The sequence below is a fragment of the Lontra canadensis genome, unplaced genomic scaffold (assembly GCF_010015895.1).
Source record: "Lontra canadensis isolate GAN:19392208 unplaced genomic scaffold, GSC_riverotter_1.0 scaffold2, whole genome shotgun sequence".
Lineage (NCBI taxonomy): Eukaryota > Metazoa > Chordata > Mammalia > Carnivora > Mustelidae > Lontra > Lontra canadensis.
Genome location: NW_022630996.1, coordinates 54,787,595 through 54,803,537, shown reverse-complemented (window position 1 = coordinate 54,803,537; position 15,943 = coordinate 54,787,595). Strand labels below are relative to the sequence as shown.

Below are 15,943 nucleotides of genomic sequence, written 5' to 3'. Positions count from 1 at the left end.
CATCATCATAAGACACTTCTCCCAATCCCTGGAGTTAGTGACACAGTTTGGAAATTTACACAAGTATTTGCCTTCCTGGAGATAATGCCGGTGGGGGGCAGCTCCCCTAAAGAGGCAAGTGATGGCACACACAGCCACAACCCGTGCAAATTTCCACCGAGCCTGCGGGACCGTCCTTGGCTTTCTTTTCTCATCGTGGGAAAGAAAATGGTCTTGGGAGTATTTGCTCAGTGCATGGCTTATAATGGTTTTTCTTTAACACCATTACCTGTAGCTTTGGCACACTGGAGGGGCCTCACAGACTTTCTCTTCATAGAGCGGGTCCGGGCAGTCTCTGCCTCCGTTGGCTGGCAGCTGAATGATGACCCGGTGCCGAGACTGCTTTCTGACTCCGGAGTCCCCTGGAATGAACCAGCTTTTTAACTGCTGTACCCTGCGCTGATAAAACAATGTCCAAATGCCAGCCCTTGTGAAGAAATTACCTTGCTTCCAGCTACATGGGCTTTGACATCCTTGAATGAGGGGCCTCATCTAGTCTCATCATTTCCTAAATTTCCAAATTCTCCAGACCCTTATATTGAGAACCCAACCAATTTATATTAAAAAATGTGAAGAACAGAGAAAACAGTTCCATAGTCAACTATGTACAGATACAAAGTAATTGCTCTTTTGTATATTTCTTTCCTCTTGAGAAATATGACAGATCTAATTAATTTATTTTCCTCTACCTTATGCTTATTTTTATGCCATTTCACATAGTCCTGTTTACCACATGGGACTCATACAGTTCTAATGAATCTTTCTTAGGAGACTATATTCAATGTTTTAATGTGAAATTTTATTTCTTTGTTATTCACTTAATTTGAAATGCACACCTCATAAATTATTCTAGTCATTTATTATTCATGTTAAATAGCCTAAGATCTTCAATTCAGGTCACATTCTAAACATCAGGGCTCTAAGTAGTGAAATGGAAGTGGTTTCCTAGAGGCAGAATTTTTACAGAAACATTCAGAGTAGCAATTACTGTAAGTAAATAACTCTAAATTATGTTTAAAAAAAAAACAATGGAAATAATTAAGATTTACCTTCAATGAAGATACCAACTTAACAGTATTACTCATCTAAATATGTCCAAATATTTTCGTATTTGAAAGAGACAATGTAGAAGACTTGCCAACTTTAATAAAAGATATTCTAATTTGAAATATATACTCTTTAAGGACAAAGGCACAATCACATGGCATGATTTTACTTACATTAGAATTCCCTAGAGAATTATTTTAATAGAGTTCACATGATACATTTACATTTTTTGCAAGATCATTAAATATTTGATATGCAGATATAAGAACAGAGAAATTTAGAAAGGTTTGCTGTCCCTAACAATGGATGTTTAATAAACAATTAAATGAGACTTTCTTAAAGTTATTGTGTTAGTAGAAAAACGTGATTTGACAATCACAACTGTCTAATAAGGGACATCGTCCCTCATGAAGTCGGGGTATCCCTCAAAATGATCTGGGCAAGTGACTCCCAGCAATGCGGACTGAAGATTTCCATAAGAGCAGGGAGAAAGAAGCAGATTAAGGATTCCCAAATGTCTGACCGTGTAGGAGAATTTCTTTCAAAACCTGAAAATAAAAGTTAATACAGATTTCTCACCCTCTACCCAGAACTACTAAGTCAGAATCTCTGGGAGCTGGATTTGGGAATCAGATTTTTACAAAGCTTACCAGGGAACTGTGAATGAAGAGCCAGGTTTGAGAGCTACTGGGATAGATGACTTTGCGTATTTTATCCCAATTTAAGATTCTAGGGTTCACATGTAAGTTTTTAGGATTATTCCCATTGTGGCGAAAACCTCTACTACTAGTGATTATATTAACTATTTTAGTGAATAATTAGAATACTAATAATTAGGTAAGAAAGTAGGGAGTTAGGGGCTGGAGGTAGTGAGTAGCAGAGAATTAAAGAATGTGAAAATACTGGGGCGCCTAGGTGGCTCAGTGGGTTAGGCCTCTGCCTTCAGCTCAGGTCATGATCTCAGGGTCCTGGGATCGAGCCCTGCATCGGGCTCTCTGCTCAGCAAGGAGCCTGCTTCCCCCCCTCCCCCTGCCTGCCTCTCTGCCTACCTGTGATCTCTGTCAAGTAAAAAAATAAAATCTTAAAAAAAAAAGAATGTGAAAATACTGTCAAAGACTTTTTTTTTAAAATTGTAACAATAGCAGTTTGAATACCAGTTGCAACTTTTACATATTAAATATCATTTATCTAGAAAAGATCTAAGAAACACCAAAGGGACTTCTAATAAAATTGCTAAGTCTGCTTCCATCCATTATGTTGTTCCAATGGCCCCTATTTTAAGGCCCAGGTGATAAATTCCTCTAATAATTTAGAGCTAGGAAAATTTTGTTTCCCTTGACAATCTGTTAAGACTCTTACAGGCTTCTATTTTTTGCTTTGTTCACCAGAATCTCAGGGCTAATTTCCTTCTGAATTGCAGGAGCTTACCTTAACTTTGACTTCACAGTGTGATTTTTCTCTTCCTGTCCCCTTCCCCAACTCCATGTACTACCTGACTCCATTCTTCTTTTACACTTTCTACTATTTTTCTTTCTTTTTTTTTTTTTTTAACATTATGGTCTTTCATCTTTTTAAAAGAATATACAAACTGCATATTCATTCTTATTATTTGGTTAGCATTGGGGGAAAGAAGAAGGTGGTTGTTTGTTTAATAGGGAAAGAAAGAAAGAACATGGAGGAGTGGGTCTTTGTTTCCAGGATGGTCAAGGTTCTCAGAGTGAGTAACTCACCAACCATGTTGTCTACATGCAGGTAGACAACAGACATGGAATTGAGACCCAGGGATCTGGAACCTGGAGGAGACAATGAGTTCAGCCTCAGTGGCACCTTATACACTAAAAGCTCTGCATCACTAACTGTCACAAGGGACACAGGCAGTGCTGCTCCTGGGAGAGTTAGTTCCTGTGATAGAAGCAGCAGACAGTGTTTCAATCCTACTTCATTTTTCAACCTCAAAGCAAAAATTTCACCTCAGGTACAACTCTGAAACATTCTAGTGTCTTTTCATCGCAATGTCCACGAGCTTGTATTTGATATATAAGATCACGATAACTCTTTTCACTTCCATAATTGATTCCACAGTGGCAATCCACTTATTCTTAAAAAAAGTTCAAATACCTTGACCTCGTGTGGCCCACAGAACAGTGACTGTGAGCTGATGAAAGCAGAACAATCCAAAGCTGTAACACCTACAGGGGAAGTTTAATGGGGTTACACAGGAAGTGTCACGATATCCGTGTTTCTATCCACTGGGAGGTGCGCTGACTCTCAGATCTCAGCTACGAAATTACTTGTATACTCGAAGAAACAGCACTGTGGAGCTCAGCCAGGTTAGAGAGCCCTCAGATCAGAATGCAGACAAAGGGAGAGCTATGGCACATATTTAGAAAGAAAAGTGGAAGGTTTCTCACTAATAACTTGAGCGGGCAAACCTGGAATTTTACAACCTTCATAGTTTCCTGTATACATTCGCACTCAGTTTATTGCATGTGGTTGATAGACATCCATAGTTTTCCATTTATCTTTGTGTCTTAGGACACAGAACACCAGTCACATATGGTAAGGATTTAATAAATATTTGCCGGGTGAGCAGACACATTTATTTCACTTCTCAAGTGGATTGTTAGGTAGCACCTTCTGTTTCTTTTTATCCACTTCCTTATAGTAGGAAGCACATGGGTACAAAGTCGGTGCACTGAGAATTAATAAAAAATAAGGGATCGTTTTGTTCATTGGAAATAATAAACATGGGGAAAATAAAGAAATGTACCTATAGTGCTTATAGTGAAAATATCTATCTAGGATAGAAACAGAAAAAGGAGTTAGATATTCAAAAACAATTATGTGATAATGAGGCACACAGACTCAGAGGATATGCAGTCTCTCATGTAGTTATATTATAGCATCTTACAGATTATCTTAAGATATTCAAGATAAATTTCACTAGATAATTTACTTGATGGAAGGATTTAAAGGGCAGGCAAAACCAAGATTTGTTAAGCTAGACACAGGATGGATGGCAGACTGAGCACCAGAGTGCTAGGAAATTGAAAGGGAAATGTTTCATGCAAGAAGCAAAATGTAAAGGGAGTTTTCATATCTTTGGGGGTAATTCTAGTGCCGTATTGCTTCAGGGCATCAAGGTAGACTAGACCTCTCTACGATATCCCTTCTAGCTTTCAAGTCAATAAATATATTAGAAAAAAGGAGTAGGCAGAATTTGAAGAGTAAAATGTATTATTTAATCAAAAGTACTGATATTTTTAAGATTATAGTTACAAGTACTTACAGGCATAAATGTTTCCTATTTTTTAGGAAAGTCCCACATAAAAATTTATAAAAATCTGGAAAAAGGGAACAAGTGCACTGGTTTGAGGATTAAAACTACTCTCTACTCAATACTGATCCTTACCAGCATTGATTTTTCAAGATACATCTTGAGAGAGGGCTGAATGACATTTCAAATAATTCTTTTTGTTTTTCCTGGCATGCTAAGTTATTCTAGTCCATCTTCTGCAACATTACAGTGTAATCTTACCTCCTAAAGTGATTTTTAAAGGGAGGGTGGCCCCACCTTTTCTAAAGTTTAAAGCTCTAATAAGATTTAGACTTTACCTGAAGAATTAAATAAGCACCCTATCCTTGAGTTAATTTTCTGTTGCTATTATCTGTCCTTGAACATAGAACTCCATTTACTATTTTTAATTGTGTGCGGAAGTCAGTGTTATTTTAATGAAGCCTGGATTATTCCCATTTCATACCAAATAATGAAAAGAAAAAAAACAAAAAACAAAACAAAACCCTAACCACATGTCATTGCTTTTTTTCCCCCCCTTACAACAATAGGCTAGTTTTCTATAACACCATTGTATTGTTATTATCAGTTAAAGCAGTCTACAGGCAAAAACAGAAAAGGCTTCTCTGGGTATACAATGCATCTTGGCACTGTTGTCCAACAGCAAACCCCTTTCTCACTCCCTTGGCTGTATTTTCTCAATACACAATTAGAGTTATTCTTTTTAAGTCTGAGTGCCTAGGTTTAGGGTTTCTGAAAGCCTTTTGTTATGTGAGACTCAATACAAAGCTTCCAAATAGAATAAGCAGGGCTGGTCTTCTGCTCCTGCTGAGATGACCCAGGCTTAACCAAACACAGCCCTGCTCTTGGAGAGCCTGTCACAGGACAGCAGGTTTCAGAGCTGGCATTCTTGGACTCCTTGGCCACCACCACCCAGGAGCTCCAGGGGCAAGAACAGTATCCTAGTGGCACCGTGCATTTTAATTCACAGAGGTTACTAAATCCTTCAAGAGACAGCCAACTAATCTCATTCTATACCTCACATGTCTGTCACTCACCACAAGAAACTAGCACCACTGCCACGACCCCCTCCTGACACCCCCACGTCTTCCATCATCATTTGGACCCACAACACTCCCTACGTGTGTAATGTGATCTTCGATTTCTCATTTCATCTCATCCTCTAATCCTCCCACCCAGACCCCCATCAGAACACATGGGGGTCTCTCATCTCCTGTCTCTTCTTGGAAAGTTTCCTTTGTACTTTTTGCACATTAGAACACATGGGGGTTACTCATCTCCTATCTCTTCTTGGAAAGTTTCCTTCATACTTTTTGCCAGTGAAGCTGATTCTACACATTTCCTAGACTTTTCTTCTCCTTTTATCTTTAAAAATCTCCAACTCCTCTGTCGCCAACATTCCTTCAGATACCCAACTCGCAGCAGCCAGCTACTAACATTTCATTAATTAACCACTTTAGAATGTCCCTCAATGTGATCCTTTCTCTTCCTACCCCAGCCACCACTCTGCTGGCTTTGGCAACCACATGGTTATTCCAGGCAAGGTGCTGGGCTCTGAATTACTGTACCTCCTCATCTTCAATGACCTTTTCCTCTGTTTCAAATCCATTACTAGCGCTTTCTGTTCAGCCCTTGATGCTGTTATCATTAGTACTTGCACACTCTCATCTTAAAACATCTTACTTTCCTGTCATTCCTCCTAACCTTCCAGTTCAACGGATTCAGTTCTCATTTTACTAAAATTCTTCAAACTCAGTTGAGACTGCCTGTCCACCGTCATTATTACTTCTTCATTATCTATCATTCTTTCATGACCTCACTTCCATCCCAACCCAACTGAGATTCCACTTCCATTATTACAACGGATACTCCCTTGAGAACACCCTTGATTCCCTGCTCCTCTCTTTTTCCCTTGTACTCTCCTAGGAAAACCCCAATTCTAGTCAAAACCAATTATTTAGTTATACTTTTTCTGCACTCAGGCAGCTGAACATGGCTGGAGAAACAATGACAACTGCTCTGAGGAATCCCTTTTTAAACACATAACTAAGTGGGGTCTCCATGTTGCCTAGAAATTCTGTTATTAGCTTGTCTGCTTCTGCATTCTCCAAAATGATGGCACATTTTTTCTTTTCTCAAGACCCCCTGCACCCATGCCTTGATCCTTTATACTCATTGAGAGATCAGAACAATCATTAAATGCCCAGTGTGTCTCATACCACCAGACTGTAAACTTCCTAAGAGCAAGGAACATTGATTTCCTTGTTTACTGCTATATCATTTATATTTAAAAGTTAAAATATTAAATTTATTTGAGACATCTCCACAGAAAGGAAAAAATAAATAATTGCTTAAAATAACATTCATGACATAATGACATAATGAGTATTTAAAAACAAGTATCAGTAAACATTTCAACAAATACTTAAGTAATGATCATTTTTTTCTTCATCATGATCTAAATACTTTTCTCACACTGATACACAAACTTCTAAGAAAGACTGCATTTAGACTGCTTTCACTAGAAATTGACCATATGCAGCATGAAGGTTATTTCCTACAGGAACTTAAATAAAAAGAAAATATAGGATGGATGGATAGATGGATGGATAGATAGGTCAGTCAATCAATCATCAAATCAATAATAGGCTAACCAATAAATTATATGTCAGTTGGATCATGGTTCACAAAGCATAGAGCACCGTACCATACATTATCTCGTTTGTGCTACAGAACCACCATAGATGTTATAAGCAAGGCCTGGTGAGCTTAAGTATCTTGCATAAGCTTACAGGGCTGCTAAGTGGCCAAGACAGGTGTTCAAACAAGATTTGCTGATTTAAAGTTCACTCATTCCATTATACCATAAAACCCACTACTTATATGTATGCTCAAAAACTAAAAATTGTGTCCTGCTAGACATAAGCCCAACTTGGTCTTCTAGAACTTGTCTCTATTCTTCTTTCCAACATCACATCTTGATTTTTCTCCCTATTCTCTGGGCTCCAACGGGCTAGTTGTCTCTTTCCTCTTAAACAACATACCTTCACATGGTCACCTAAGAGTCTTCCTGATGCTTTTGATCCTCCCTTGGGATTCTTTTCCATGTTCCTGCTTTCAAAAAGATTGCTTCCACCTTCAACAAGGTTTTCCCTACTATTTTTTTCCACAATATTTTCCCCCTTCCCTTCCTAAGAGCTCTGTTTTACAACTAAATCTTCTTATTGAATCAAGTCTTAACATTATCTGGTTTATATTGAAGAGTTTTACATTTTAGAACTCATGCTATTCTGTATTTTAAATGAAATCAAAATCTCACTGAAGTCAGGGACTGTGTCTTCTCTACAGGGCCAGTAATGTACCAGTTTTATATAGGAATCAGTAAGTAAGAAATCCAGTAAGTATTTATGTATATATATACACCAATAAGTATTAATTTAATTAACATGTACATAGTATTTACAGTTTATTTCTTCATCTGCCTGCTAAATTTAATTAAAAGGCCTTATATAAGTAATCATAGTTTGTCACATAATTTTAAAAAATTATAAATGGTCAAACAGAGAAGAGCAAATCACTTTCTTGGTACTATAAAATTCAGCAGAAATCAAAATAAAAATTATATTATTTGATTTTAAATTATAGTATTTTTATAATTAATTATATCTTTTGTTTCTTTTCCAGGCAAATATCTTTTGTTTCTTCTTCCTACAGAAGAAAATTCATAGGCTACTAAACTAGTTTCTAATTCCTGGATATATCCTAATATCCCAAACTAATTTCAAATGAAGACCTAAAGAAATGAGAAAAACTTACCTGATTCCCCACTTTTGTCACTATCCTAGAATCAGTTTAATGGAATATTTTGTGTTCTTCAATTTTATTTTCTTGAAATACTTTAGAGCATTTCAAATTTTTTTTAAAATACTTTACCCAGTATAAGGAAGTATTTAATATAAGAAAAAGGCAAAGGTTTTTTCCTGCCTTTCATTTTCATTAAAAATATTATGTTTGTGTTAGTTTATTAATTACATGATTATAAGTGTAACTGCACATTTTTGGAATTATTAGTAAATAATTGCCTTATACTAACATGAATATTAAGTATAAAAACATTAAGAATAAATTTTGAAAGCACATGAATTCCATGTAATCAATAAGCTTTTTTACTGTAGTGATGAATAACTAATATTTACCACAGAAATGTTGACTGATAAAGTACCATTCTGTTGCTGATTATTACCAAGCCAGATAATATCATCTGTTATTTATTTTTTAAGCAAATAAAAGAAGAAAATGGAAAAATTGTCAGTGACACTGGTTTATGATTAAGTTTAATGCCATTAACGTTGTTTTGAAAATGTTAATGCTTAAAACTTTTTACACCAAAACTGGTTTAGGTGTCTTAAAAGACTTCTAAAATAAAAATTTTATATTCTTGCTCACTTTATGGTTTAATATTATTTGATGTTTCAAAGGTACCTAAAATTTTTTTAAAAGCGTAAAAAGGAACCCATGTTTTAACTGTATAAAATGATAATGACCCTGTAAAAACAATCCACTATTAAATTTATGATCTCATATAATATCTTAATGATTTAAATAATTTTTGGCAATTTAATATAGTGGTTAATCTACAAGTTGATTCTTCTTTTTCTTTTTAATTATTTCATTTGTTTAGAGAGAAAGAGAGAATAAACAGTGGGAAAAGACAGAGGGGGCAGGGAGAGAGAATCTCAGACTCTGCACTGAATGTGGAACACGGATGTGGGGCTCGAGCTCACAACCCTGAGATCATGACCTGAGCCGAAAGCAAGAGTCAGATGCTTAACCAGCTGAGCCACCCAGGTCCCCCTAGAAGTTGATTCTTAATTGAATCTCTTTGGTAAGAGTCCAGAAGCTTAAATAAAATAAAAACACAAAATAAATTTAAGAAAAACTATCAGTATTTGCTGGGAGAGTAAAATAAAATAAAAAAAAAATAGGAGAGAGTGTCACCCAGGACACTGAGAGAAAATTTGCTCAGGTATTCCGTAAGTCACCTGGAGGATATGGATATCTTTCTCAGCAGCAATGAGAAAGGACATCATTCTAAGAAAAGACACTCAGTTATCAAAGTGTCTGCCATGATATTAAAGAGTCTTTGTGAGAAATAAAAACAAAACAAAACCAAACTGGGAGGAAATCCTCATCTTGCAAATGCCTCATGGCACATAAGTGTTAGAAGAGGTCTAATCTGGCCATTGTTCTCTTTCCTTTATTTGCAGCCTTTGGGGCTGCATAATTGAATTTTATGGTGAATCTGGGCCTAAGGCTATCTATTTGTTGCCAGTAAGAGGGCTAGAAGCCATGAGTATGGATAAGATTGCTGTACGTTCTTTCTGAAATACATGGGGACACTACACATTCTTTTAGAATAATGTTAAAGGAAACCTTGTTAATAGAATAAAGCCTAAAATCCACTCATTTCGATCTACATCATATAGTCTTAAATCAGTTTTTGGCATAAAACTCATCTGTTTGGCTCTTGAAAGCTGGCTATTTTCTAGAAAGAAACTAGAATTTTACGGCATGCACGACAAATCAGGATTACCCAGCCCCGTGTGAGAAGCACAAACACTGCTCAGCCAGAAGAACTTGGAGGTCCTGCCTGGTGAGTGTGTTTTCTAGGTGAGTGATCTGCAGAACTCTGGAGCTCATACCTTCTTTACATGAGGTGGGACATGATGTCCAGTCACTATATGGCGTCACGAGACAGTCCTTCCTGCAAGGAAGGAGACAGGGCCTCACTGTTTCAGGTCGAAGGCTTTCAGGACACCTAGGAAATGCAAAGGGAAATTACTTGGCCTCTTTGGTAACCCAGAAAACCAGGTAATTTAGTATCCTTAAATTTTTCATTACTAAAATGGCTAAACAGTCATCAACCTGTATTATTTAACTTCTAGGAGCCTGTTCATTTTTTCTAAGAACTATACAACTACATTGATTCTTCCAAACTGGACCTCAATAAAGCTTCTCAAGGCAGGATGTATATAAATTTAATAATAGTAATTGTGTTACTAGAACAAAATATATTAATTATACCATAACCCCTTATAAAAATCTCTCCATTAATAAAAACATTCTCTAACATGCTCTATAAGAAATTTGTGGAAATTCAAATCACTAATTTAAGGACTAATTCTGCATCTCTGTATAAGTAAATAGGCTTATTGCTGATTATAAGTTTCCAGGTTATTCTACAGTTTATTTTTATAAGATATGCATGGCATAACATAAAATTTGTAATGGAATATATTCAACATACAGTACATGCTCCAAGAGGATGATATTTATAGCTATATATTTTATAATAACAAAACAATAAATGTATATAGATAGAGTATTATGATAAGCAGTTCTTTGCTTTTTTCCTGGTTTCATTTAGTGTCTCTATTCTTATTTTGTCTTCCATTGTCCCCAGTTTCAATTTACCCCAATTATGGGATTTTAAATATATTTATAAATTAAAATTATATATATTTATAAATTAAATTATTAAATAAATAAATTAAATATATTTATAAATTAAATTATAAATATTGGGGACAAAAAAAGTAAATATAGATAAAACAAAAATAGTCAACCAGTAATTCAAAGAAAAATAAAACACTATGCTTTTGACAAATTATAGTAAAATTAATTAAATTATTTTCAAAAATACAGCAAACATTTATTAGGAACACAAGAGAAAGAAAATGAGAAAACACTGAAATGTCTTAATTTATATAAGAGTTTTCACTTTTTAAAAGATACCTTTAAGAAGCTGATGTATGAGTTTTGAGTACACGGTCTTGTTGATTGTATATTCAAGTGATTTTTTTTAACTTTCCCAATTCTTCTCTGTATCTTCAAGATCTAATTCTACCATTTCCAGTGGTCAAATACTGACCACTAGCATTAACACTAGAAGAGGATGTATAGTAAGGACAATAAAACATAACAGCATAATTCATATGACTAAAAGTAACTTATTGTTCTGATTCCTACGGAGTTCTCTTTTGAGGTCATATAAATCTCTGACAAAGAAGCTAAGAGGCAGCAAAGAAATAAACTAACAACCACTAGTATTACTAGTTGCTGGAATAACTTGGCAAATCAGTGAAAAACGGGATTTAAAAACACTCCTGATGGCAGAAGTCAAATTTTCTGTAGGTCAGGATAAATTGCTTTTTAACAAATAGATTAATCAGATTTTCACAACTGAACTATGAGTGGAAAAAAAAAATCAACATCATTAATCTCCTTTCCATAATATCTTTTTAGCACTTTGCTGACACTTCACTTTTTATATAACTTGTATTACACTTATGTATCTACATGTTCCATCTCATTGATAAATATTATGTTCTATTCAATTATACAGATACATGCTTTCCTCTTTCACTCTATACCACTAGGGTTTATTTGGAAGTATATTTGAAAAATATATTGGACTCAAGATTTCAAAAAGAAATAACTCCCTGGTTTATGTTGAGGATAATCTTGGATTTTCCTAATTGCTGGGACAACAAAGAAATTTAGATGGGAGTCACAGAAGTTAATGAATTGTTAGAAATAAAATTATAACTATCTAGAATTATAATGTAACATGCATTAGCTAGAAAACATTGTATGGCAAATCCCCACATATAATACTGTTAATTATTTTGGAATTATGGAATTATTGATTAATAATTATTACTGGAGGCACTCCTTCTCAATGAAGCAATTTTACAATTTTAATAATGCAAGAGTATTTATAGCAAACTCTTCAAATTTTAGCCCTTTATAAATCAATGAAATTTACAGTGTTATCATTGACAACCTCCAAAATTCCGTTTTAGTTTTGAAATATCCACAGCAAGATACTTGGCTAACTGTGGAGAATAAAATTACTAACAACAAAGCCGTTAAATGAACACACAAAGATAAATTATACAGCCTAGATTACATCCAATAAAATGAATTCAGACTTCCTTTGGTGAAGCAATTGGTTCAGTCAACATGCTTCTTTTCTCCTTTGTACTGTTTGTATTTAGTGTTTGTGGTTTAAATCAAGGAATTGATTTCCCCCCAAATCTTATTCAAGGTCAAATTAAACAGATGTGATAGGAGTTGAAGTTTGTTACTCGGAGGATAGATAAGATCAATAACATTGATTTTACCATTGCACAGTAATCTGTTTTATTAAGAGGAGTTTAAAATAATGTTTCTATTTGCATTTTTGTTTCAAATGCCTGGCACTGCAAAAAGCATTCACTGAATTTAACCTAGTTGTTAGGGATAAGGGCAGTAACATCTTCTCCTGGATTTACAGTATTTGCTTAATTTTTCAGAACTTTAATGACAAAGTAAATCCACTTAACTTGACAAATCTATACACGCATCCAGGTCATTGAATAAAGGCTGTAAGGGCAAAGGAAATTTTTAATGGATTATTGTGGTGGCTGGACATGGGGCTTCAGGATAGCCTTCCTATTGAATGATTTAATGACATTCATCCATCAGGCTCTTTCACACATGGGTTTATACACATGTACATCTACTGCTTAGCAAAAACAGTCTGTAACTTGGGTAAGTGAGGTATATATCAATAGCGCTATTTGCAGGTGATGAACTGTGGAACAGGAACAGAGTGAGCTCCCTTGTAGCAGCTCAGCATAATAACCTGCAATCCTGTGCCAGGTTGATCAGATCACAGCCCTCCGCAGAGAGTATTTCCACCTGTATGCTCGTCCCAGCAAGACCCAGAATCTTCCAGGGCTTGGCACTTCTGCCCCTGCTGTTAGTGCCAGAGAATTTTAATACACTGCCCATTAACTCCCTGTGTTACATTGTTTACAACTTCAGCATTATATCTATTAAAATAGTGGTTTGGGGCTACCTATTAAGGATGTGGAATAGTTTCTCAATTTATTCCAGTCTTCTGGCATGTATTTCCTAATGTTTCAGAATTTCAAATTATATAATCAAATGAAGTATGGGGGCAAAATATCCTTAATGTCTGGAACCCTGGCCGCATAATAACAACTCTTAATGGGATTATTATTTATCCCCTGAAGTTTTCCACACATCAGCTACATTATTATCATTTCCCCAAAACATTAGAAAGGATCTCAAATTTTTAAGGGAAAATAATATTTTCCCAGATTTATTGAGTGCTTATATTACTATTTTTTTAATCAAATCCTTTCAATTAACTTTGAAAACTAAGGCCAGAATCGGTTAAGGAGCATGCTTAAGGTCGCACATTATACTGAAGCACCTGGCCAAGTGTTTGGAAATTTCGAGGCTGTTTTCATACCAGAGCAAAACTGACTGGTTTGACTTTCCCTGTCTCACATGGCTAAGAAGCTTTGAATTCTCAAAGACTTATGCTGTCTATATCTCAAAAGATAAAAGTGCCCCCCCTTAAAGGAATATGTTTTTGGAGTTGATTTATTAATTTTCTCAAATAATTGATTAGCTCAGTTATGCTGTGACATGTTTTTGTTTCTATTTCTCACAGGGCACATATAATATGCCAACTCTTCTGGTTCTTTGTCCTCCCCTCCAGCAAATCGTTTGCCTTGTTATTACACTATTTGTAACCACAGTGAGAAACTGATGGTTTTTCTACTTACCATAGCACTCATCCTATCCCAAGGCTCTCTTTCAGAAGTAAATGGCTTATTCATTTAACCATTAAAAGATGTAATAAGTTTGGCTTCAGTATTTTTGATATAGTATTTTCTAGGGAAAATGAAAGGCAGATCATAGAAGGCTAGAGCTCAATTAAACCAGAGTGGCAGACTCCATAGCCTACGGGTACACAGGAGGTCACAGATGACCTGAGCTGCTAGGACGTCATCCACTGTCATTATTGATCACAGGCCCAGAGCAAGCACTCCTTTCACAGCCTCACTAGCCTAATAAAAGGAGAAAGTGCTGCCGTAAAACTGAAAGTGGGCACCACACAGAAATATTTCTATGGAGTTTACAGATCCCAGGTACAAGACTCCTATACTGTTAGAACTTTATCAGCCACTGACATTCAAAACAAACACATCCTGCTCTTGAGGACAGGTGTGACAAGCATCAAAAGGCAAGTGAAGCCTGAGCCAATCCTCTGCGTGGCTGGCCACAGGATTTACCCTCATTATTCTAAAGCCCTTACTTTTTGGGTCCTACTTGGCCCACGTTGACCCGCACACAGATGACTTTCCTTGTCTGCATGCCAACGGAGCAAGAGGCCTCTCCGTTCCAAGTTGTGGTTGTGTTGAAGGACGACACTGAAGTGTCCTCGATGCACTGGCCCCAGGGACCAGTTTGCCAGTGGTATACGGTACAGGGGTGTTCGTTACAGCTGCGCACCTCTTGCAAAGCACTGCTATTTGGACAGTGAGCTCCACCTACAAAAATGAACAACAGAAGAGGATTAGCTATGGTACTGACAGGAAACTCACCATTCTCTCTTCTTCGAAATTAAGAGTAACAATGATACCTGTCATTTGTTAGTGCATACTAAGTGGCCAGCACACTGCTGGGAAGGCAAATTACATAGTCATCTAATACCACTTGGCATCCTCCGGCTTAAATTTTAAGCTATGTAATATGCATGATTTTTGTTTTGGGGGACTATGGAGGACCTCAAGGAGGCATTATGCTCCAGAGAAGCAGAAAATGAGGTACAAATGACAAAGGGAAACACAGGGATTGAGATTCTGTAGATGGAGAAAGCTCATTGTGTTTTCACATGTTATCCCCCAAACTGAAAATCTTAAATACATGGTTTAAAGTACCACATATTTTAATGCATTGGTCTTTAGGGTGATGTGAAATGGGGGCTTAAAATCAACTGATGCTGTTTGATCTTCCACAGTGTTACTGGAAAAGCCATGTAGTAATGATAGTGTACCATGTTTCTTCAAATCTAGGATGTCATTGGCTGGAAGATATATTATCATTTTGTATGTCAAAGAAAGAGCGATGGCTACAAGTTAAATGATGCTACACTGTTTCTTGATCAACCCTAATTTTTACTGTACACTTACTGAAATAGATTTGTAGGATTCATTTACATGGTTTTAAAAAATATATCACTCAATTGCACACATACAAAGGGAAGACATTCCTAAATATCCTTTACATTCAGAGTCCAAATCTTTTTTAGATTTTATTTATTTGACAGACAAAGATTGCAAGTAGGCAGAGAGGCAGGCAGAGAGAGAGAGGAAGAAGCAGGCTCCCTGCCAAGCAGAGAGCCCGAATCGGGGCTTGATACCAGGACCCTGGGACCATTACCTGAGCTGAAGGCAGAGGCTTTAACCCACTGAGCCACCGAGGCGCACCCAGAGTCCAAATCTTTTGAGTCACATTTTAACTCACACTCATCAAAGTTTGCCCTCCTATACAGAATCATCCCTGTGGTATCAAAAATGTTGATGATGCAGGATTTTTTTTTTTTTTTTAAGAGCTTCCTACTATCTCCAGGGCTTTCTGCCAAGGTACTGGTACTCATTTCTAAGTTTTGATGTTGGC

The 15,943-nt window shown here is 36.2% G+C and overlaps 1 protein-coding gene across 3 annotated transcripts in view; it reads right to left on the bottom strand.

Moving 5' to 3' along the window:
* The window catches only part of THSD7A (thrombospondin type 1 domain containing 7A), a 439,942-nt gene that overhangs the window by 68,493 nt on the left and 355,506 nt on the right, over positions 1-15,943 (bottom strand). For all 3 annotated transcript variants that reach the window (XM_032874114.1, XM_032874130.1, XM_032874121.1), the window contains 3 exons: positions 14,580-14,814; positions 10,105-10,220; positions 269-401 (listed from right to left, as the gene is read on the bottom strand). In XM_032874114.1, the coding sequence (XP_032730005.1) occupies positions 269-401; positions 10,105-10,220; positions 14,580-14,814 (484 nt within the window). The remainder of the gene's footprint in view (positions 1-268; positions 402-10,104; positions 10,221-14,579; positions 14,815-15,943) is intronic.